We start from the raw sequence: 22367 nt of genomic DNA on the forward strand, positions 1-22367 counted from the left end.
ACAGGCATTAGTGTATTAGTGTAGCAACAATTAACAGCATATTAACATGTGGTGTGTAACTATATGTAAAATTTTACTCTGATATATTTAACCTACACGGACACAGCAACAAAATAAATCTCTAATACATAGTTCAAGAATAACCACAGGATAAAACAATGGTCTGTTCCTTTAGAAAACATTCCTGCCTATCCAGAGCTGGCCAGCTCCTTGTTACTACTATGTTAATTAAGCATTGTCACGAACCTGGGCTGACTCTCAGATACAGCAATCTGGACCATTGGTCATGATGCCGGCGCACCTCGGTTACTTACCAATATACACAATTTCACTGTCACCACAAAAGGATTAACAGGCCCTTTGCATTTCCTGAACAAATCATTAATAAATCATCACAGAGAATCCTGTATGCTAGATTAAATGTGTTTAATCCAAAATATGTTCCCAAGGCCTAGTTACCAAAAAGAGTTAAATAAAATGACATACAGATTTATCAATGCAAACAGTTTCAGAAATCAACTAAAAGGGAGAAATCAGAGAAAATGGAACTTACAAATTGGCATAAATCTCTGGGCCTGATTCAGAGCCGGACGCTCAGACAAGAGCGCTCGCTCTGAATCAGTGCCCTCCTACCTATTATTGGAGCGGCCTCCTGGCCACTCGCATAGCTGTGGGTGACCACCCTCAGCTTATGCGAGCGGCCAAAAAGATGGTCACGATGGTCAAGACCATCGCGACCATCGGGCTTGTGACGAGACCCTGCAGTAGGGTCTCGCTGCCGCAAGCCCAGGAGTGCTTTTGGCTGTATCAGAGCCAAAAGCACTCCCACTGACATCACTAGTGATGTCAGTGGGGCCGGCCCCAGATGGTAGGCGTTCCCATGGGAACGCCTCCGTCTGGGCAGCAACGCCCCCAGCATGCCCACCAAAGGGGGCATGCTGTCACTCACCATCGACAGCTTGCCCCCTTTGGTGCAAGACCCATAGCGATGGCTTGGCATACGCACTAGGGCACCATCGACCCGCTTGCGAGCACTCAGCGCTCGCGAGCGGGTCTGAATCAGGCCCTCTGGGTGCAGGAGCTCACAAGAAAGTTAGTTTTGGTGCATCTGCGAAAATGGACATTGAATTTTGGATGACATGTCATTTTATGCACATCCAGGTCTTTTGTTCCTGCTTAAACAGGGTCTCCATGTCAGGTTAGCAGGGCCTGAGATCAATAGCATTTCCAATATACCTTTTGCCATCATGATATGTGACTGGTATTCCATCTGGCAGGAAATACTTTGGGTTCAGTGATTTACAACGTCCTGTATCTGGATAATCTCACTTTGTCTCTAGCCTCAAAAAAGTTTGTTCAATATGCTCTCCCCTTGACGCGGGATTGAAGATCCCCCAGAACCCGGTTTTCTCTGGAAAATCTCGGAAGAAAAGTCTCTTCAGTCTGGGAGCATGTAAAGCACTCAGGAACCCAGGAGCACTCCTCCGGGCCATCCAGTGGACCAAGAAATGCAGACGACCCCTGGAAATCTTAGAGGCCAAGATCTTTTCCACAACAAATTTGCATTGACCATGGACCACAACTGAAGCAGGCCTGGATGGAAGCTTGGGTTTAAACTAGGGGTGAGCGGGTTCGGTTTTACTCGGATCTCTTTATTGGCTATCACCGAACACGTGTTTTGGATAGCGAATAAAATCGAGCCGAATTTGCGGTAAAGTGGCGATAAGAACCGAGTAAAACCGAGTAAAACCGAACCCGCTCACCCCTAGTTTAAACCTGACTGAACTGAAGACCAGTTTGAACAAGGAATAGTAGAAGGTGTTATTGATACGGAGAGACTTGGGTAATTGAAGCTTGAAAGCTACCGGATTCATCTGAGAAATTATGCTGAATGGGCCAATGAACCTCAGACCCAATTTCTGAGTAAGCTGGCGAAGCTTAATGTTCTTTGTGGAGAGCCAAACCAAATCGCCCTTCTTAAACATACACAACCTCCAACGTCTGTCAGCAGATCTTTTGGAGTGGAGAGAGACCTTCCGAAGGCTTTGATGAACCTTGCTCCAAATACGACAGAGCCGAGAGACAGAAGGCAAAATTGATGAACTGGAGTCGAAAGAACTTGCTATAGTCGGTGAGGCGGCAAAGGCTAGCATGCACAAATAGGAGGATAGACCAATCACGCCATGCTGTGGATAACACATGACCTCCTGAGGTGTGCAGATCGCCTAGCAAACTGAGGGAACTGGAACAACAGTGTCATGAGAAGGTAAACTGCTCGTGGGAGACAAGTCATGACCGCGACTTGTAACACACAAAGAGAGGCTGCAGTGGGGAGCTTCGTATAGCACTTTTGCTCCTCACCATTGCAGGACTTTCCGGTTCTCCACTTCAGTCTTCTGCAGCTGTCCAGTGGCACCTTTTATTTTCTTCATCCAGCTGGCATCACTCATCTTCGTTGTTCTGCTGGGGCTCCTTCCTTGGCTGGCTCTTTGTTTCCCTCTCTGTCAATGTTCTCAATCCTAAAATAAAGCCAGTGTGAGTGGGCGTAGTGATGATCCAGCGTTCTGCTGGGGCTCCTTCCTTTGCTGGCTCTTTGTTTCCCTCTCTGTCAATGTTCTCAATCCTAAAATAAAGCCAGTGTGAGTGGGCGTAGTGATGATACAGCGAGCTGCTATTGGCTTGTGATTGGCCATCAGTCCCTGACCTGCAATTGGCTCACAGCCAGCACCAAATTTGAACTGTCGCTGCTGCTTCACTGGCACTGGGATCCAAAGCCCTGTCTCAGCACCAGCTGCTGCCGTGTCCCCAATGCGACACATCTCCACACCATGCCACCACTGGTCCGGCGATGGGATTTGAAACTCTATCCCAGCACCGGCTGTCGATGTTTCCCAGCAGGACACATACTGGCACAAGCAATGGAAAAAGAGACGATGGTGCAGAGAGGGCAAGGGCAGAAAGGCTGGCACAGACATGAAAATAATAGGGGCTGGAAAAGACATGAAAATAGAAGAGAGGCTGGAGCAGACAATAGAGGAGCAGTGTCTGGTGCAGAGAGGAGAAGTGCAGAGAAGCTGTAGCAGAGACGCAGGCACAGTCAGGAGAATGGTAGAGAGGCAGGCGCTGTCGGGAAAAGGACTGAGAAGCTGTTGCAGAGAGGAGAAGAGCAGAGAGACTGGTGCAGAGAGAAGGACAAAGAAGCAGATACAGACAGGAGAAGGGAAGAGTTGCTTGCACAGACAGGTAAAGGGCTGAGGAGCTAGTGCAGAGAAGAGAAGGGTAGATAAGCTGTAGCAGAGAGGTCAGCAAAGTCAGGAATGTTAGAAAGGCAGGCGCTGATGGGAAAAGGGCTGAGGAGCTGTAGCAGAGAGGAGAGGGGCAGATAATCTGTAGCAGATAGGCTAGCATAGACAGCGTTATGTCTTTGAAGAAATAGTGCAAGGATTAGTAGTCAGTAATAGTGAAGCTCAAAACAAAACTCAGAAGAACTCACCCCTTGACTGAGGAGACAGACAAAGGACTGTCCTCGGAGTCTGCAGAATTTAGTCCAGTGCAGGGAAGAAAATGCCAGAACTACAGATCACTATGATATTAAACTCCAGCGACTTGAAGGTCCAGGAAGCCATGAAAAATCTCTTTTAAGATCTAAGGTCCAATATTTAAAGGGGGAGGGAGGGGTTAAGAGACTTTGGGCTTGATACTTTGGTGGACCCTAAGCAGTAGCAGCTGTGACTTCTGTTGCAGTCTCTACAGTGAAATCATGCTAATGCACTCTGCCGATGAGATGCCCACCGACTGTAGCTCTTATTCGCTGTGGTGCACACAAAGGCACACCATCAAGTGGACATTGGCCACATATTGAAATTTGCAGGTTATTCATTTGCATTTGCTCACCTGCTTTGCCAAATACTTTGAATAAATACATGCATGTCAGAAACCAGGACTGTACTCTCTCTCTCTCTCTGGGCCAAATGTAACAGCCTACGATTTCCAGCAAGTATTATTACTATTATTAACAGTTATTTATTTAACGCACACATATTCCACAGTGTTTTACAGAGAATTTTTGCAGTATCCAATTAACCTACCAGTCTATTTTGGATTGTGGGAGGAAACCAAAGCACCCAGGGAAACCCTAGGAAGTACAGGAAGAATATACATACTCCACACAGTTAGGGCTTTGGTGGGAATTGAACCCATGACCTGAGTGCAGCAAGGAATTAATGCTAACCATTACACCAAAATGTCAACAATTTATCCATGAGATTTAAAGCAGCAATTTTTTAAAGTCAAATCCAACCTGGTGTTACCTTTTAAAAAATTGCTACTTTATGTCCTGTCTATAAATCATTGAAATCTTAGCACTTGCCACAAATCGAGGCTGTTACATTTGACCCTCTCTCTGTCTTTCATTTTCTCTGATTTAAAGTTGGGTCATCGGCCTAGATTGGCAGATGTTTATTTGTTTGCTTTATGTTTGATGTGTAAAGTGGAAATACAGCTTATTCTTCCTGCAAGATTTTGTCTATAATAAATGTCGACTGAGAAAAATGCTTCAAAGAAACCTTTGGTGTTTGTTTCTTTTCCTAAAAGAGCAGTGGAAAAAATGCCAGGAGCTAATGTACAATATATATATATATACATTTTATGTGTGTATATGTCCTTTTTAATTACCTGGCTGGAATTGGCAAATTACATTTCCTTAATCCTCTGGTCATATAAACTTTGTCTCTATCCATCGTGAAGTGTCATTTCTTGTACTTTGTCTGCTGTTTACCCACATTACTAGGTGATGACAGTGTGAAATAAAACCTGTTTTGAAGATTCTCTGGAAGAGGTTCATAGGTTCTTTGTCTTTGAAGAGTCAATTGTGGGTCATCTAACAATCTATTATGATTATTCAGTATTTTGACAACTGCTACTTGAAAGCATATGTGCTGTGTGTTTATTCATTGTGTAGTCTTTTTGTACATCTCACAGAAAAAAAGCCCAAAGAGCAGTGATAGCTACAGTTTAAAAACTCAAAGGTAAAGAAATAAATAACCAAAATCTGGTATTTCAGAGTGTGTTTGCCAATTCAGTTCATGTAGATGTAATTGAATTTGATTTTGTCATTTTTCTTTCCCGGAACAAAAGTGAATTTAATCACAATAGTCTTCACATCACATCTTGTAGCACAAATTACAGCACTTTTTTCTGCTTGTATTGTTCCAGGTGATGGATTAGAGTATTCTGGTTGATGATTTATCAGGAGCATGGCAGTATTCGCTTGAGACTGTGCTGCCGTCTGTGACCCAATATTATCAGAACTGATATTGAGTTATATATTTCCTAGTGTTTGTGTAATAGAAGAGATATGTTAGGCTAGAATATACTGGATTTAAAAGACAAATATATGGGATGTTTAATGCTGTGTATAGATTTGTGGTAACAAAAGTTTTTAATATGTTTAGATATGTATGTTTCCAACAGATATTTAATTAGTTGCTTACATGTCAGAGCAAATTGAACAGCTTGGATCTATCTTTATTAAGTATGTATCCTGTCAAATTTATCAAATGAAACATGTAAAAAGCAGCACATTTTTAGATTTGGAATGAGTAGTTGAAGCTGTACGTAACAGAGTACAGTTTTTATTTCACAGACTGTCAAATAAAAAAAGGGGTATTGGTGCTGTCTATCAGGCACTGTTGAACCTGGCATCCAGTGGTTATTTACTGGGACCACCAGTTGCTGCTAAAGGTCCTGACTTCTCCTCTCACCCAGAAGTGTTCTGGACTGGTGGCCAATTTGAACATTTTAGCAGCTGGTGATTGACTCTACAATGAGTTAAAAGGGCAGTCACATGAACACTGATATCCACCAGGTGCCAACTTCAACATTTGACAGCCTATTTAACGCAGCTCTGAACACAGAACTGAGTTACAGTATTAGACTCACTACCTGTGCTCCAGAATTCTTGATCTCTAGTATCATTCAGTACATTACTGCATCCAGGTAGTCTCTTGTGTATTTAACATGACATGTGAAGCGTGATCCTGCCTTTATTTCAATACATTTTATTTTTATTTTTTGTTTTATTGACATTGGTTTTCAGTGCACATATAAGTGTGCTTCTGCTATAAAATGCATCAGTACTGTCTTACTGAAAGCAGTGATTGGGGAATGAGTAAGATGACTAATCCCAATGGTGGATTGGCCATAGGCTCCACTGTGAGTTTTGCAGTCTTCCTGAGGGCTAACTCTGGCCTATTCGTGGCCGGCCCATGTGGATCATCAGCCTGTCAAACTGTCATCTTATGTGCAAACAAATAAGGGAAGATGATAACACAACATCTCTTCCTATTTTCAGTATCTCTCTATAGTTCCCAAGCTTTGATGTTAGCCTGATGATAAATAGTCCAGATTTGCTCCTTGCCACTAGATTATTACAGGTATGGCTATGGGATGCCAGGGCTCGGGATCCCGGCGTTCAGAATCCCAATGCCAGCATCCCGGCAGGGTTAGAATACCGACACTTGTCAGTCAGTATTCTAACCCTCCCCCTCTCCGTACCCTAACCTTCCCGCCCCAGTGCCTGACCCTATCCTTCCTCCCAGTGCCTAAGCCTAACCTCCCAACACCCTAAACCTAACCCTCCCCTTAGTGCCTAACCCTAAACCCTAACGCCAATCCTACCCCCAACAACGCTACTTACTTTTGGGATTCCGGTGGTTGGGATGCATTGCCCGTGCCGGGATTCTGACAAGTGTCAGGATTTCGGTGCCTGAATTCTGAATTCCGGAATCCCTGCGGTCAGGATATTGACCGCATCTCATCATTACAAATTGGTCAGCACTGTAACCTTTGTATGTAAGTGCCCCCTCATTAGCTACATGTTTGTCTCTTTTCCTTCCTCCAGGAAGATGTGTACTGAAAGTATACTCTCCTTATGGAACAAACAATAAATGAGGCTCATCCTTTCATGTGCTGTAAAGGACACTTCTGATGACAAATTTATTGCCAGTGGGCACTTTTCGTCGTCAGACAGTCTTGTGCTTGATAATCATCCTGCTCTGATTTAGTTGTAAACTTGTTAACATTTTGTTCATAGAGGCATATTTGCCCTATGTGATTGTGTTCTGGTTTGGTCTCTCTATTTCGTTTCACATTAATGAGCCTGTTGATCAAATTCAATAGGCTATGAATGCAAAAATAGTACTTTCCGCATGTTTTTTACATACTTAAGTTCCTGACCTATTTGTCAATGTAGCAATGCAAGAGATATCACAGATATCTCCTGCGTTAAGCAGAGACCCAATGTGCCATGCTGTCTTCATACACTTGTAAGTAGACAAAGTAATTATACCATTGGTTTATCTCTGACAACTGAAAGATTTTGAAGCTTGGTGGCAGAAACGAACCATACTCAGATTGAGTTAGCCCTCTGAAGCTGGGTACACACTGACAGATATATTGGCTGATCAAGTGATCGGCCAATGTATCTACTGCCCGTCGGCCATTGTGTACCCACGATATGTCTGTGAACGTCATCGTTCACAGACATATCGCATTTGCTTGACCTGCACAGCCGATGGACAGATATGTCTACAGATATATTTGTCCATCAGCAAATGTGTACGGGCCCGTACACACACACAGCGGCAGCCGCGGGGAGGGGGATGGGACACGCCCCCGGCTGCTAGGACCCGCGGCCAGACAGAGGTGATGGCCGTTCAGTGTGTATGAATGACCATCATCTGCAGATATATCTGTATAGTGTGTACCCACCATGAGTCTCACTCCTTTCTTTAGGAAGATTGTCCGGACAGAGGGATCAATTCGTATCCCTCTGCCTCCTCTGGCTCTCGCAGTGCAGATGTGTAACCTAAGTTTGAGCATGTGCAGTAACACTGCTGGGATGGAGCAGAAGGAACCCTGAAGTGTAAACTTTCACCATTACTATTATCAGTGAAAGTGGCAGTGTTGGGATTTGCTGGATAGCTGCATCTCAGTGTAGCTGTCCCAGCATCAGACAAATAATGAATTTCTCTGGTAAATTTGTATATGTTACCAAAAATTGCGGCAAGTCGGATTATTTTTTGAATAACCTTCTAAGATCTGTGGCTGTCATTTATTGCTGGGGCTCACACTTGCTCTTATTTAGGAGCCTGGCTTTGACTTCAGACCAAACCTATTTTTAAGAACATTTGTTTTCTACATACAAGAGAGAGACTGTCTGTCCATTAATGAATCCAAAGATCTTATGCAGCCCCTCATTTCTCCTCATTTTAGGAATTTGATTTTTTTCCAGCTATAGAAGGGCATACAAATGTGTGCATCCCTTCTTACACACCAACCTGCCACATTTCACAGAATATCACCTGTCAGTGCTTTCTTTCTTTGTCCAACCATTACAAAAAAAGACATTTGTTTTTTTGTAATACAGAGATTATGATATTAATTGTGGTATTGTTACCAATATCTGGCCTATTGCACTCTACTTTTACTAGCCTAGATGCCATTGGTTTGTATGTTGTTGCAAATGCAGATGGAATTGCTTATTTGTAGTTTGTTAATGATTATACCGTAGTTACATGTTTCTTAGTTTTACCACAGTGTTAAAACAGCTAATATTACAGTGCTTTAAAGATCACACACCATGTGTATTTCTGGTGAATACCTTCTACACTTATCTCAATTAAATTTCACATTGACTGGTCACTCAATACTACTCTACTTTTTGCTTGCTCAATGACTGGAACAGCTGCATGTTACTTCTAAAATGTGATATTAGGTGGCAGAATTCATACTCACATTGTGTTTTTTAAAATAAACTTTTTTTTGTTTAGTCTTATGGGCTACATAAAAATCTAAAAGTTAAAATATATTTGAAATTCAGCGGGAGATTTATCAAATCTTGGAGACAGATAAAGTGGAGACAAAATACCAACCAATAAGCTTCTACTGTAACTGTGATTTTACAGGCTGTGCTAGAAAAATGACAGTTAGAAGCTGGTTGGTTGGTACTTTGTCTCTCTCCACTTTATCTCTCTCCAAGGATTTATAAATCCCCCCCCCCGGTCTTGTATCATTGTCATGGATTTTGCATTAGTTTTAGGGATCTATATTGGCAGAACCTGTGTTGATAGGTGTCAGCAGTGTGTGACGGAGGTCAGTCCACTTGATGAATAGACAACACAGGGGTTATGCAGCACAATGATCCAACCAGGAGCAGGTTAATGTTTGTAGCGTGCAGGGGTAGTGCGCACTTGCAGGTTCAAGCAGTGGGACTTGTAGTGCAGCCAGCATTGGTGGCATTGGGGTGTATAGTGGCACCGCTGCTGCTATATGTGACACTGGTATGTTTGGGGCGCAGTCTCTCTAAGATACATTCGGGGACACATCATATCTGTCCACAGGACAGAGGAAGAAGAATGCAAAAGTCACATTGAGTCTACTACTATGGGGACCTGTCACACTGAGGAGACAGCGCAGAGCGCACTCATCAACATGTCCCCTTGCTCAAAGTTGTCACTGTTTGCATGCCACAATTCAATAGCACTCCAGTCCACATTTTGGTAGTGAGACATTGAGCACGTGTGACATCAGACCCTTAGTTAACATATCTGTGAGGTTTCCCTCACTAGTTATATAAATCACTCTATCCACTATCTCTCTTGTAAAATGGTGTAATGGCAACGTGCTTAGACCAGCCATAGTATTTGGTGCTGGAAAAGAACTCAATTGCACCTTTATTTTCACATGCATTGCTGATGATGTTATTTGAATTAAGAAGGTCCAGTTCACACAAATCGTCTGATTCACAGGTGCATGCAATGCCGAAGTTAGCTTAGTTGAGAGCAGGCAGGGAAAATTCTGAAAACCTCTACGGTGCATGCATTCCAATTGTGTTCAGGAGTGCTGGCATTAGGAATGGTGAGGCAAAACCATGGCATTCCTGGGTGATAACTGGTTGGTGGCCTTAAGTGTACGGAAAAACAGGTTGTCTCATGGGCATCTTATCGGAGTGTCACAGGTGTGTCAATTAAGTGGGCTGCATTCTCCGATACAGGGCCACAGCCACAGAGGCCATGTTCAAATGAATTTCAGCCATAGGCTGATGTAAGGGTTGATAGTTTTCACACAGCACCTCTTTGGCTCTTTCAGTGAACGCCATATACTCAGCTTCGGTGGTAGACAAGTCAAAAGTGGGCTGCTTTCTGGTGATGGCTGCACCCGCTAGCGCAGACAGGTATCCAGTGTAGGAATGCCTATCATCCTTATCGAACTCCAGTAGGCATCACAGAAGGCCTCTTACTCCAGACTTTCAGCTTTTAAAAACTTAAGTTTTAAGGAGCTAGTACCTTTCAGGTATCTAGGAATGTATTTTATGGCAGTCAAGTGCTCCGTTCCAGGGTTTTTTCCAGATTGGCTAACATGACTGATTGTATGTATAATGTCCAGACGTGTGCCAACTCTTTCATGCATTAATGTACTAAATGCACTTTAATATTTACTCTGCTCCTCTGCTCTATTTCGATTTGACATTGGACATATAGCTTTTGTTATTCTTGTACCTTCTGTACTTTTGTCAATCGGTGTACTGACAGGTTTGGCGTCTGCTATAATAAATTTGTTGAGTTTTGCCTCAATGTATCCTTGTTGGTCAACATTAACAGCCTCAGCATTTAAATTTTGTTCAAAACTCAGACTTTCTAATTGGTGTGTAGGTCAAAGTTTTTTTTAGTTTCAACCTGTCACTTAGCATCAGTTTTACTTCACCTATCTGGCTCTCCTGCCCAGCAAGCAATAAATCATGCACGTACACAACTATGATGAATAAGCTTTTCTTCTTCCATTTGTAGTAAAAGCAGTGATACATTTTGGAACATACAAAGTAAGTTTCTAGTAACATGCTGTTAAGTTTGATGTATCAGCAGCTGCCACTTTGTTTTAGCCCATACAATGATTTATTTAACAGACATACTTTTCCCTCTATAGTAGCATTAACATTGTAGTGTCTCGGTGACTCCATGCAAATTTCTTCAGCTAACTCACATTTAAGAAGGCTGAATCAAAGTCTAGTTGCTACTGCAGTAAATCATACATAGCAGATAAAGCAATGACCATATGTAATGTACTGTACCTTGCAAAATGCAAGAAGATCTTACAGTAGTCAACGCATGATTTCTGGGTGTAAACCTTGCAGAACACCCACTTGTTTTTGTCTGTGTTACAGAGGCTTGATCTGTCCAGAATGGTCCATGTGTCATTGTTGTCCAAAGATGTAAACACTATGGGCCTGATTCAGAGCCGCTCGAAAAAAGAAAGTGCTCGCTCTGAATAAGGACGGCCGCTTTTTTTTTAAAAAAGCCGGCCTCCTGGATGCTCGCTAAGCTGTGGGTGACCACCCACAGCTTTAGCGAGCGGCCAGGTGATGGTGGTAGGGTCTTGCCTGCCGCAAGTCCCAGTGAGCTGGTGATGTCAGTAGGGCTGCCCAAAAGCTGCAGGCGTTCCTCCATCTGTCCAGCCACCCCCTCGCCCCGTTTGTAGCAAGCCCCGTAGCGAGTGAATTGTCACTTGCTCCGGGGCTTGCGCACGTGCAGTGCGCACGCGGCACGTGCACACTGCCCGGCCATCGACCCGCTTGCGAGCGCATATCGCTTGCGAGTGGGTCTGAATCAGGCCCTATGTCTCTTGACTTCACAAGCTTTTCATTGTCAGCGTCCCACAATCTGTAGCTATTGCTTTCTTGTCAATATCCAATCATAATACATGAGATGGACTTGGGATCCAACTTGCGTTTCATCTCCTTAGAGATATGGGCATATGCGCACCCAAAGACACAGAGAATTATATGACATTTGGCTTTTCACTGGACCATGCCTCCAATTTAGTTTTGTCTTTAACTGCCACTGTAGGTGCTACATTCTTGAGGTTCACCACAGTTAAGACTACATATGCCCAGAATCTCTTATCCAGACCCGCATTACTTAGCGTAGTCTATGCTCTTTCAATAATCGCTTTGTTTGCCCTCTCATTCACGCCATTCTGCTCAGGCATGTAGGCAATCATTATTTGGTGTTGTATAACATTCCTCTTAACAACGAAAGCAAGATCTCTATTCTCATATTCTCCACCATTATCAGACCTCAGGACAATTTTTTTTTAGGTCTGTTTGAGTTTCTACTAGAATCTTGTGTTCTTTAATTTTACTTGTTACTTCACTTTTGTCTTTCAGGAAGTATATGTGCATCATCTTTGTAGCATCATCTGTGACCATCATAAAGTAGTGGTCACTGATCATTGGCCCCACATCCATCAATCCACACATACCAGTGTGCACTAGTTACAATGGTGCTCTCACTCTAGACACTGAATTTGAAAAGAGGCAATGTGTTTGCTTACCCCTCATGCAATTTTCATAGTTCATGCAAATTCTATAGTTCCATAGACTGTTGTCTAGAATATACATTTGTTGTCACTGGGTTGCCGTTGCAATTACAATCCTTCTTTTATTGTACACAACACACTGTCCCTCTGCGAATTGCACCTTGTATCACTTATTTTCCAGTACACTGATGGCAATCAGATTAGTTCCTAGATCTGGTGCAAATAACACTTTTTCTATGTCTGACAACTCTTTAATTCTTAAGTGCATAGTAATTGGCCCAACTTTTGTGACATTTAGGACTTTTATCCTATTCATCTAACATTTACAGGATCACATGACTTGATCTGACTTTCATTACAGCTGAAGTGCCTCGTGGCTTCAGAGTTCATGTTCTGTACCAGCAATCATTCTGCTGACTGCAACATTTAATGCTGATTCACTCTTTCTGTTATGCTTGCATAATGAAGCACCACTTGGTTCACTTACTCTACATTCTGAAGTCTTATGTCCTATCTTGTGACACTTGAAGCACTTGTACTTGGGCTTTTGGGGTTTAGTTACAATATAATTATCAGCATTGGTTTCAACAGGTATGCACTCTTGAAACTGCAGTATCTTGGTCTGTAAAATATCTGTTGAGCATGACTCCAAGGCCCCTGCTCAAAAATCATACTCAGGCATAAGGTTTTGCAGCATCACCATTGCAACCAAATGCACTCTTGAAACTGCAGTATCTTGGTCTGTAAAATATCTGTTGAGCATGACTCCAAGGCCCCTACTCAAAAATCATACTCAGGCATAAGGTTTTGCAGCATTGCCATTGCAACCACCTCATTGTCTACTTGGACACCAACTGAACTTAGTTTCTGAGCTATAGACAGCATCTTAGCTATATATTCATTCATATAGTTGCAAGCACTTAGGTTAGTGCTGTACAAAATGCACCTCAGGTTGATTCATATAATTAAGCCTTTGTCTTTGCAAGGCTTCTGTAATGGTACCCAAAATCCGTGTGCTGTCACCTTCAATGGAATAATAGAAAACAGGTGCTGCTCTATAGCTAGACATATGGATCCCATGGCCTTATCCATATCATCAGGGTTAGGGTTATCACCGGGATCACTAGTGACTTTGCACTAATTTTCCCTCTTTAACTGCTTCTGTATGGTGAACTTTATGTAGCATATTCACGGAACCTGTTAGCTTGGTGAATCCCATACTTACATTTAAACTGTACATTTTCACCCACGGTATGAATAAAGGTCTTTCCTGTACTCACTCAGATCCTTTAATTCCATGTTGTTACATCTGCTTTCTTGGTATAATTATCTTGCATATGCTAACACCCTGGGCCCATAACTTTTTCACAAAACCTATGTTGGTAGGTGTCAGAGGTGTATTATGGAGGTCAGTCCACATGATGAATAGCTTAACCAGGGATTGGTTTATTAACCAGGTAGAGCAGGATGTGAGACAATACAGGGTTAATGCAGCACAATGCAGGAACATGCAATGCAAGACAGATCTAGCCAAGAGAGACTTAATGCAGGTAGCATGCGTTGTTTGTACTGCGCCCCTACAGGTACATGTAGAGGTGGCAATTGGACTAATATTGCAGCCAGCAGTGGTACAGTAGCACAATAGTGTATAGTGGCTCAGTTGCTGTGATATGTGGCACAGGTATGTCTGTGGCACAGTCTCTCTAAGAAACACTCAGGACACACCCTATCTGCCTGGAGGACTGAAGAAGAAGAACACACGAGAAGGTGTGCATGTGCAGAATGTGCATTGGGTCTGAGGTAGGGCATGCGTAGCAATGCCCCTCCATTACTATGGGGACCCTGTCACACTGAGGAGACAATGCAGAGCACACTTCTCAGCAATCTGTACATTTGAGAATTAGTCGAAATTATACTGTAATAATTTAGGCTGAACTAAGCAAAGTCATATCTGTCAGCATACACTCAGTACTTTTCTGCAGTTATCTGAAACCCACATTAGAGGCAGGCGTGGCTATTATTGTGATGCTCTCTGTATTGTATGGCAGTCACTGAGATGATCTATGTAGTGTATGGTGGTCACTAGAATGTTCTCTGTATTGTACGATGTCACTGGGGTGCTCTAAGTATTGTATTGTATGGTGGTCACTGGGATGCTCTGTGTATTGAAATATCTGTCACAAGATTGGTAGGCAGAATAAAAATTATTTATTTTACACTGCTATGTACAATTTTGTTTGAGCGTGTATGAGACCACTGTGGCCTTGCTTCATCCAACTGCCAGAACTTCCTGGACTCAACTATTATCACAGGGAACTCTCTGCTGCTGGATTACATGGTACATCCTGGTGTACACACTTGTTTGTTCCACCTGCCAATGAAATGCTACACCAACATGTGCTAGCTCCACTTACTGTGGCAGGCTCCTCCTGCAGTTACTGTGACTCTACCTGCAGTACTATGTTGAATTGGTCTTGCTTAATATCATTGTGGCTTAGAATAACAGTTAGCTTACCCTGCCTACATTTTTATAGGACACTGAGCCCACTTTAAAAAAAAAATGTCATGGCCACCTTACGTTCCCAACCTAACCACTGTATTGTCACAATTCTTGGTAGTACTTGTGATTATTCCCATACACCCCCCCATCTCTTGCAACTCTGAGAAAAAAGCCACTTGCATCATTTATTTATTTATTTATTTAGTCTAGACTGAAGGAGTCACCTCAGGAAAATATTCTCCTAGGTCGTACTGCAGCTTTAAAAGTATTGTTACAGGTTGAGTCTCCAATATCCAAAATGCTTGGGAAAAATGCTTGGGACCAGGGGTATTTGGGATAATGGAATATTCCGTATTTTGGAATATTTGCATATCATATCATAATGAAATATCTTGGGAATGGGACCCAAATATACACACAGAATGCATTTATGTGTTATATACACCTTATGCACAGCCTGCAGGTAATTTTATACAATATTTTCAATAATTTTGTAACTCAAACAAAGTTTGTGTACATACATAAAATTCAGTTATATTTCATATACACCTTATACACACAGCCTGAAGGTAATTGTATACAATATGTTTAATAATTTGTGCCTTAGACAAAGTTTGTGTACATTGAACCATTAAGAATCAAAGGTTTCATTATCTCAGTCAAGCCAAAAAAAATCCGTATTTCGGAATATTCCATATTTCGGAATATTTGGATATGGGAGACTCAATCTGTATTACTATAATATGTGGGGTGATTTACTGAACCGTACTTAAACATGTTGCTAAATGACATTCTGGTCAATATGGCAACTGTATTAAAAATAAAATAAAAAGTCCATAGGAGCAACTGCAGTGTTTGTTATGTAGTATAATACAATTTGATTAAAACATCTTTCTTTATTTTAAAAGGGGAAGAATGGAGCCCCAGGTCCTTCAGGAATTTCTGGTGAACCGGTAAGTATGCATATTAAATTTGCTTTGCTACAGAATATTCTAGAGAATTGAGAAGACAGGCATTTTAAAGTTCTAAGAACTGCCATTGCTGATCTCAATTTGGTAGCTGTGCTTCCCTGAGGTACACAGTATAGGTGATTTGAGACCTAAGAATCCCAGGGAAATACAGACACATTTCATCCAGAATTACTGAGGAGGCTCAGGGGATACACTCCATATGTTTATGCTTGTGCCGCATGTTAATAGAACTTCGCTACACCACTAACACTGTGCACAAATAAGTAGTTATTTATTACAGCAATTCTGGAAACACAAAGTTTATGTTAAGTGCTGTGTCTTAATTAACCCCTTTCCTGTCAGATAACTTAAAGACTCAATTTTCACCACGCAAAAAGCATTTTGCAAGCTCCAAATGGAACATTTTAAAATTGCCTCTTCCCTTGGCACTGCATAATAAAATGTGGTTAAATTGAAATAAAACATAATTATATACTTGTTCACCTCTTGCGAGCAACTTAGTCAGTGAAAACACTCTAAATGGGTTCTAAAGGTTTTGCCTGTGGTACACTATTGTTGTGATTATTACAATATCAATGTAAATGACTTATTTTAGTTCATAGATGCTAGCTTTATTTATACTTTGCTGTATTATTTGTACATTTTGTTTGACTCTGAAGAGGTTTGCTTTCTGTTGCTGTATTTGATAATACAGTCAGGTGTCATTCCATTTGAGTAACTAATCTAAACAAGAGCAAGAGGGAGCTACGTACAGTACATTCTTCTCAATTAGATCTTTGTACAGTGTATTGTAGGAACACAACAATGACTCAGACTTCAATTGCTCCAGTCTTTTTATTGTCTTTGACTTGGATAGTAGAGAATTGTTAAATATTCTTGTCAAGAAATGGACTCCATCCAAAATGGTGCTGTATAATGGCATACACTGTCAGCGACAATTTAGCTTTAGTTATAAAATACAGAAGCAAGTATACAGTATAAAATGGAAGTAAAATGCATGTACCGAGCCAGCTACACTGTCTGACATGGCCAATATTCAAGTTTATGTAGGAACCTTGATCAAATGTCTGAAAGCTATATAAAAGGTTACCTTCATGGATGTCACCCAAACCTGGTTGGTACCATTGATAAATAAACTTGAATATATATATCCTTTTAACACTATGTAAAGAGTACTGATTTATACATTTCAAAATAATAGATGGGTAATATGTATTATGCTCGCATTGTGAGTAATGATAGAGAGCAAGCTCAGCTCCAATTGTTTTTTCTTGAAAGTGTTTTACTGTATGTAGAGGAGACATAACTCCTAAATTAATTGTTTAAAAAATATATCCTGTCTGTATAAACGCAGTGTTGGAACAGACTGTTATTACACCCTCTGAAGCATTGTTTGGACAATATTATACTGCAGGAAGTAGTATATTGTTATCACAATGGCAAGAAAAAGTCAGAAAGACCATTATGAGCAGAATGCATCAACACCAAAATGTGGTCAATCCTCCAAAAATTAGGTTCAATAGCATTCTCCATATGCACCAAGCTCCAGGAAGCAGAATTTCCAGAGCTTTGACCCGATAGGCAACACCATCTATAGATGGCATTGCCTAATAGAAGCTCATGGGTTTAAATTTCGGAGACTTCCCTAGAAGCGATATAATAGGATGGCTGATGACCGTGCAAGCGCAGAAGGTCTCCCAGGTCATAAGCCCAGAAATCCTCACACTGCAAAGGACAGCTCTTATCAGGACAGCTGCTCTTTGCATAAATCTACATGCATACGGCATTACTAAATGCTGCTATGCATGTGATCTATGGTGGGATGCATCAAATCTAAAATGCGAAGCTTGATGCAGCCCACCCTATAACCCTTAAAAGTGTAGGTCTTTCCTTTGCAGAGATAGTCAAGGTGTCAGTGAGCACAGTCCTTTACACCATCAAAAGGCACTTGGAAGCGCATTCGGTATGAATAGCCGGCTGCCGCATAACCATCAGTTCGATTCCCGGCTGCGGCAGCCCGACAAAACAGCAGAGCCCGGCAGCAGAAGCTCGACAGCGCTGGAAATCCTGATCGTCCCTAAGGTAAGTACTTACTAGCCTAACCAACCCCCTAACCCTAAGTCCCCCCCGGGGGTGCCTAACCCTAACCTCCCCCCTCTAAGTGCCTAACCCTAACCCCCCCTTCCCCGCTGCCTAAACCTAAGTCCCCCAGGGGGGGTGCCTAACCCTAAGTCCCCCCCAGGGGGTTCCTAACCCTAACCCTCCCTCCCCCTAGCCTAACCCTAACCCTCCCGGGGGGTGCCTAACCCTAATTCCCCCCCGGGTGCCCTAAACGTAATCCTCCCCCCCCATGGCTGTCCACTCGCGCTGCCCGGCATCCCTTCGATTGGGATGGCGGGTGCCTGTCTCCCAGCACCGGGAAAATGACAGACGTCTAGATTTTAGATGCCGGTCATTTATCCCTAGGCGGGATAGAGGATTCGGGAAGCCGGCGGTCGGGATTGCGGCCGCCGACTTCCTAAATGTATCCCCTATGAAGCAGGAGAAAAGCCTGACAGGAAGAGGCCTGGCAGACCCAAAGTCACAGCAGAATTAGAAGCAAATTTTCTAAGAGACGACAGCCTGTACAATAATTTAACAGTGGTCAGAGTAAGCAATTCTCAGTTTCAACTGTGAAAAGAAGACTTTGAGCTGCAGGTTTTATCACGTCATGCGGTAGTAGGAAAGCCATTGCTAAGTTGGCAAAATAAGGGAAAGAGGCATGCCTGGGTCATGAAGCACTGCCAGTGGACTACTATAGATTGGAAGAAGGTTTTATGAATCAGTGAATTAAAATGTTTGATTCATCACACAGGATTTTTTACACCATTGAGTAAATGAAAGGATGATTTCTTAGTGTGTGGCTCCTACTGTTAAACATGAAAGAGGAAGTGTGATGGTGTGGGGCTCTTTTGCTGGATCAGTGATTTGACTGGAATGCTGAATCAAAGCGACTACCGAAGCATTTTGCAGTACCATGCAATAACTGCTGGTCTGCACTGCATTGGTTAAGGGTTAATCCCACAGCAAGATAATCACCCAAAACATACCTCCAGGCTATGTCAGAACTACCTTTGATACAGGCTTCAAATCATGGAATGGTCAGTACAGTCTCCAGACTAAAGCTGGGTACACACTTAGTGATATTTTGAATGATTTGCCCGATTCCAATGGATCGGAACAACAAATTGTTTAAATCATTGTGTGTCCCCTGTATGTCGGGTGGTGCACGCTCCTCTGGGGTCGTCGGCCGCATCTTGAGGTCAGGCCTACATGCAGCTCAACCTGACGATGCGACTGACAACCTCATGCAGTGGGATGCAGTAGGGGCCGACAAATCGGGTGTCGGGCACCGGATCGCTGATCGATATGTCAGCCCATTGGTGGGGGTTATCACTCGCATCGTTGGTACACCCGCTCTTTAGCATGTACCCAGCTTAATTAATTGGAATGAATTGAACAGAAGGGTGAAAGCAAAGCAACCTACAAATGCTAAACATTTGATGCAGCTTCTGCAACAGTGTTGAGACGAACTACTGTACAGTACCTCAACAATATTTAATTTCTATTGTAGAAAGATATCTTCAAAAAGTGGCTAGTTTGATGAGTCAAAAAATGTTGGTAAACAAATACATAGTATGATTTCTTTTTTACCTCCAATTGTTTATTTGTTCTATGCTTTAATTTCAGAATATATTGAGAAATTAAACTGTGTAAATTTCAAAGAAATACTTGAAAGCAGTTCTAAAACTTTTGAATAGTAGTGTATATACCAGGGGTTGCCAACCTCGGTCCTCGACTAACAGTTCACATTCTCCAGACCACTGGTGCACAGGTGTATTCATTACTCACTAACACATTTGAAAAGATCCACAGGTGGAGCTAATTATGTCACTTGTAATTCTTTAAATCTGTGAAGAGACCTGAAAAACATGTACTGTTGTTAGCTCTCGAGGACCAGGGTTTGCTGCCCCTGGTATATAATATATATATATATATATATATATGTATATATATATATATATTAATCATAGCAGATGTCGTTGGCATTAGTAGTATACATAACCGGTGTTATCACATAGTAGGAATTCTGAGCTGTGTACAGTTGTGTGTAATAACAACTGTTTTCAGAAGGATCTTATACATCAGGGATATGGCTGGTGCAAGTGTGCACTGATAATAATGATGGCTATAAAACCAAGCATATAGATAGGGGCTGTCCAGCCACAGAGATGTGTGCAATTCTGCATACTGGTGAATATGCTTATTTTTTCTAATGATACAATGCAAGAGTAATTATAGTTGAATTGTGTTCAACTCTGCATCAGCCCCTTAATATTTCTGCAATGCTATGGCATTCTTGTTTACAAGCAGGAGACTGAATCTGTACTTGCACTCAGTACATAATTAGGTTAATATTTGCAGAATTATTTTGCTTAACAAAACATAGAAACACAGGGGGGGAATTCAATTAGCAATTCAATTGCGGCGCAAGGAAGTGTGGCCAGTTCAGACTCGTGTCTTTTTTATTTGCAGCCCCACAGTGCTGTCTACAATAAAGTGAGTGTCAGGCGGCAAGATCAGACAGCAAGGGGGCTAGTTGCGGTGCTATTACTGGCGTTTATGTGCCATTGTAAAGGCAACTCATCCCCCTTGTGGCTAATTGAATTCCCCCCAGAATGTTGATTACATATAAAGAACAAGTGTTTCGTCTAATCTGAACATTTCACTCAGGGCTGGATTTACAGTAGGTCTGGACAACAAACGTGTGGGGACCCCATCAATACAAGTTGTATATAATTATATATATATATATATATATATACACACACACATATGTGTATATGTATGTATACAGTATATATATATATATATATATATATATATATATATATATATATATATTTTAACATAGATATATATATCTACAGTACCAGTCAAACGTTTGGACACACCTTCTCATACAATGGTTTTTGTTTATTTAAATTATTTTCAACATAGTAGATTCATACTGAAGACATCAAACTATGAAAGAACACATATGGATTGATGTTGTAAACAAAAAAGTGTTAAACAAATCAAAATATGTTTTATATTTTAGATTCCTCAAAGTAACCCCCTTTTGCTTGGATGACAGTTTTGCATTCTCTCAATCAGCTTCATGAGGTAGTCTCCTGGAATGGTTTTCCAACAGTCTTGAAGGAGTTCCCAGAGGTGCTGAGCACTTGTTGGCTGCTTTTGCTTCACTCTGTGGTCCAACTTAACCCGAAACCAGCTCAATTGGGTTTAGTTCGGGTGATTGTGGAGGCCAGGTCATCTGACACAGCACTCCATCACTTTCCTTCTTGGTCAAGTAGCCCTTACATAGACTGGAGGTGTGTTTGGGGTCATTGTCTTGTTGAAAAACAAATGATGGTCCCAGTAGAGGAGCAAACCAGATGGGATGGCATGGCACTGCAAAATGCTGTGGTAGCCATGCTGGTTAAGTGTGTCTTGAATTTTGAATAAATCACCAACAGTGTCACCAGTAAAGTACCCCCACACCATCACACCTACTCCTCCATGATTCACAGCGGGAACCACACATGCAGAAACCATCCGCTCATCTTCTCTGTGTCTCACAAAGACAAGGCGGTTGGAACCAAAAATCTCAAATTTGGATTCATCAGACCAAAGTACAGATTTCCACTGGTCTAATGTCCATTCCTTGTGTTTCTTGGCCCAAACAATTCTCTTCTTCTTGTTGTTTATCCTCAGTAGTGGCTTCTTCACAGCAATACGAACATGCAGGCCTGATTCACGCAGTCTCCTCTGAACAGTTGATGTTGAGATTTGTCTGCTACTTGAACTCTGTAAAGACTTTATGTGGTCTTATCTGAGGTGCTGTTAAGTAGCGGTTTCTGAGGCTGGTAACTCTAATAAACTTATCCTCTGCAGCAGAGGTAACTCTTGGTGTTCCTTTTCTGGGGCGGTCCTCATGAGAGCCAGTTTCATCATTGCGTTTGATGGTTTTTGCAACTGCATTTGAGGATACATTCAAAGTTCTTGAAATTTTCTGTATCGACTGACCTTGTGAAAACTCTCGCTTTAGTAAATATACCCAAGAGTGTAAAGGAGTTGGCTGAAATTTTAATTATATATATATATACAATAGTGCAGTGGTTCCCAAACTGCACCGCGGCACCCTGGGATGCCTCGGGACACTTGCAGGTGTGCCTCAGGTTGGTGGTCCATCACCAAATTAAATTCTTTATGGTCAATGTAATGTAAATATGTGCACAAACAGAAACACAAACCTGTCCACCACTATATAACCAAACCTAAGGATGACAGGTCAGCGCAATTTACTTCAGTGTACTACTTCAATACATTTTTTCCTGAATTTCTCAATTACAAAATTTTGTCTTAGGGGTTCTGTGAAAACAATGCTGATGCACTAGGGCGCCGTGATTCAAAAAAGTTTGGGAACCACTGCAATTGCG

General features: G+C 41.9%; 1 protein-coding gene across 5 annotated transcripts in view; it reads left to right on the top strand.

The window, feature by feature from the left end:
• Positions 1–22367, top strand: part of COL19A1 (collagen type XIX alpha 1 chain) — a 762134-nt gene that overhangs the window by 658014 nt on the left and 81753 nt on the right. For all 5 annotated transcript variants that reach the window (XR_015878306.1, XM_088471134.1, XM_088471139.1 and 2 more), the window contains one exon: positions 15784–15828. Coding sequence is in view for 4 of the 5 variants with exons in the window: in XM_088471134.1 (XP_088327260.1) it covers positions 15784–15828 (45 nt within the window). In the remaining variant the exon portion in view is untranslated. The remainder of the gene's footprint in view (positions 1–15783; positions 15829–22367) is intronic.

The sequence above is a fragment of the Taudactylus pleione genome, unplaced genomic scaffold (assembly GCF_031769625.1).
Source record: "Taudactylus pleione unplaced genomic scaffold, aTauple2 ptg000015l, whole genome shotgun sequence".
Lineage (NCBI taxonomy): Eukaryota > Metazoa > Chordata > Amphibia > Anura > Myobatrachidae > Taudactylus > Taudactylus pleione.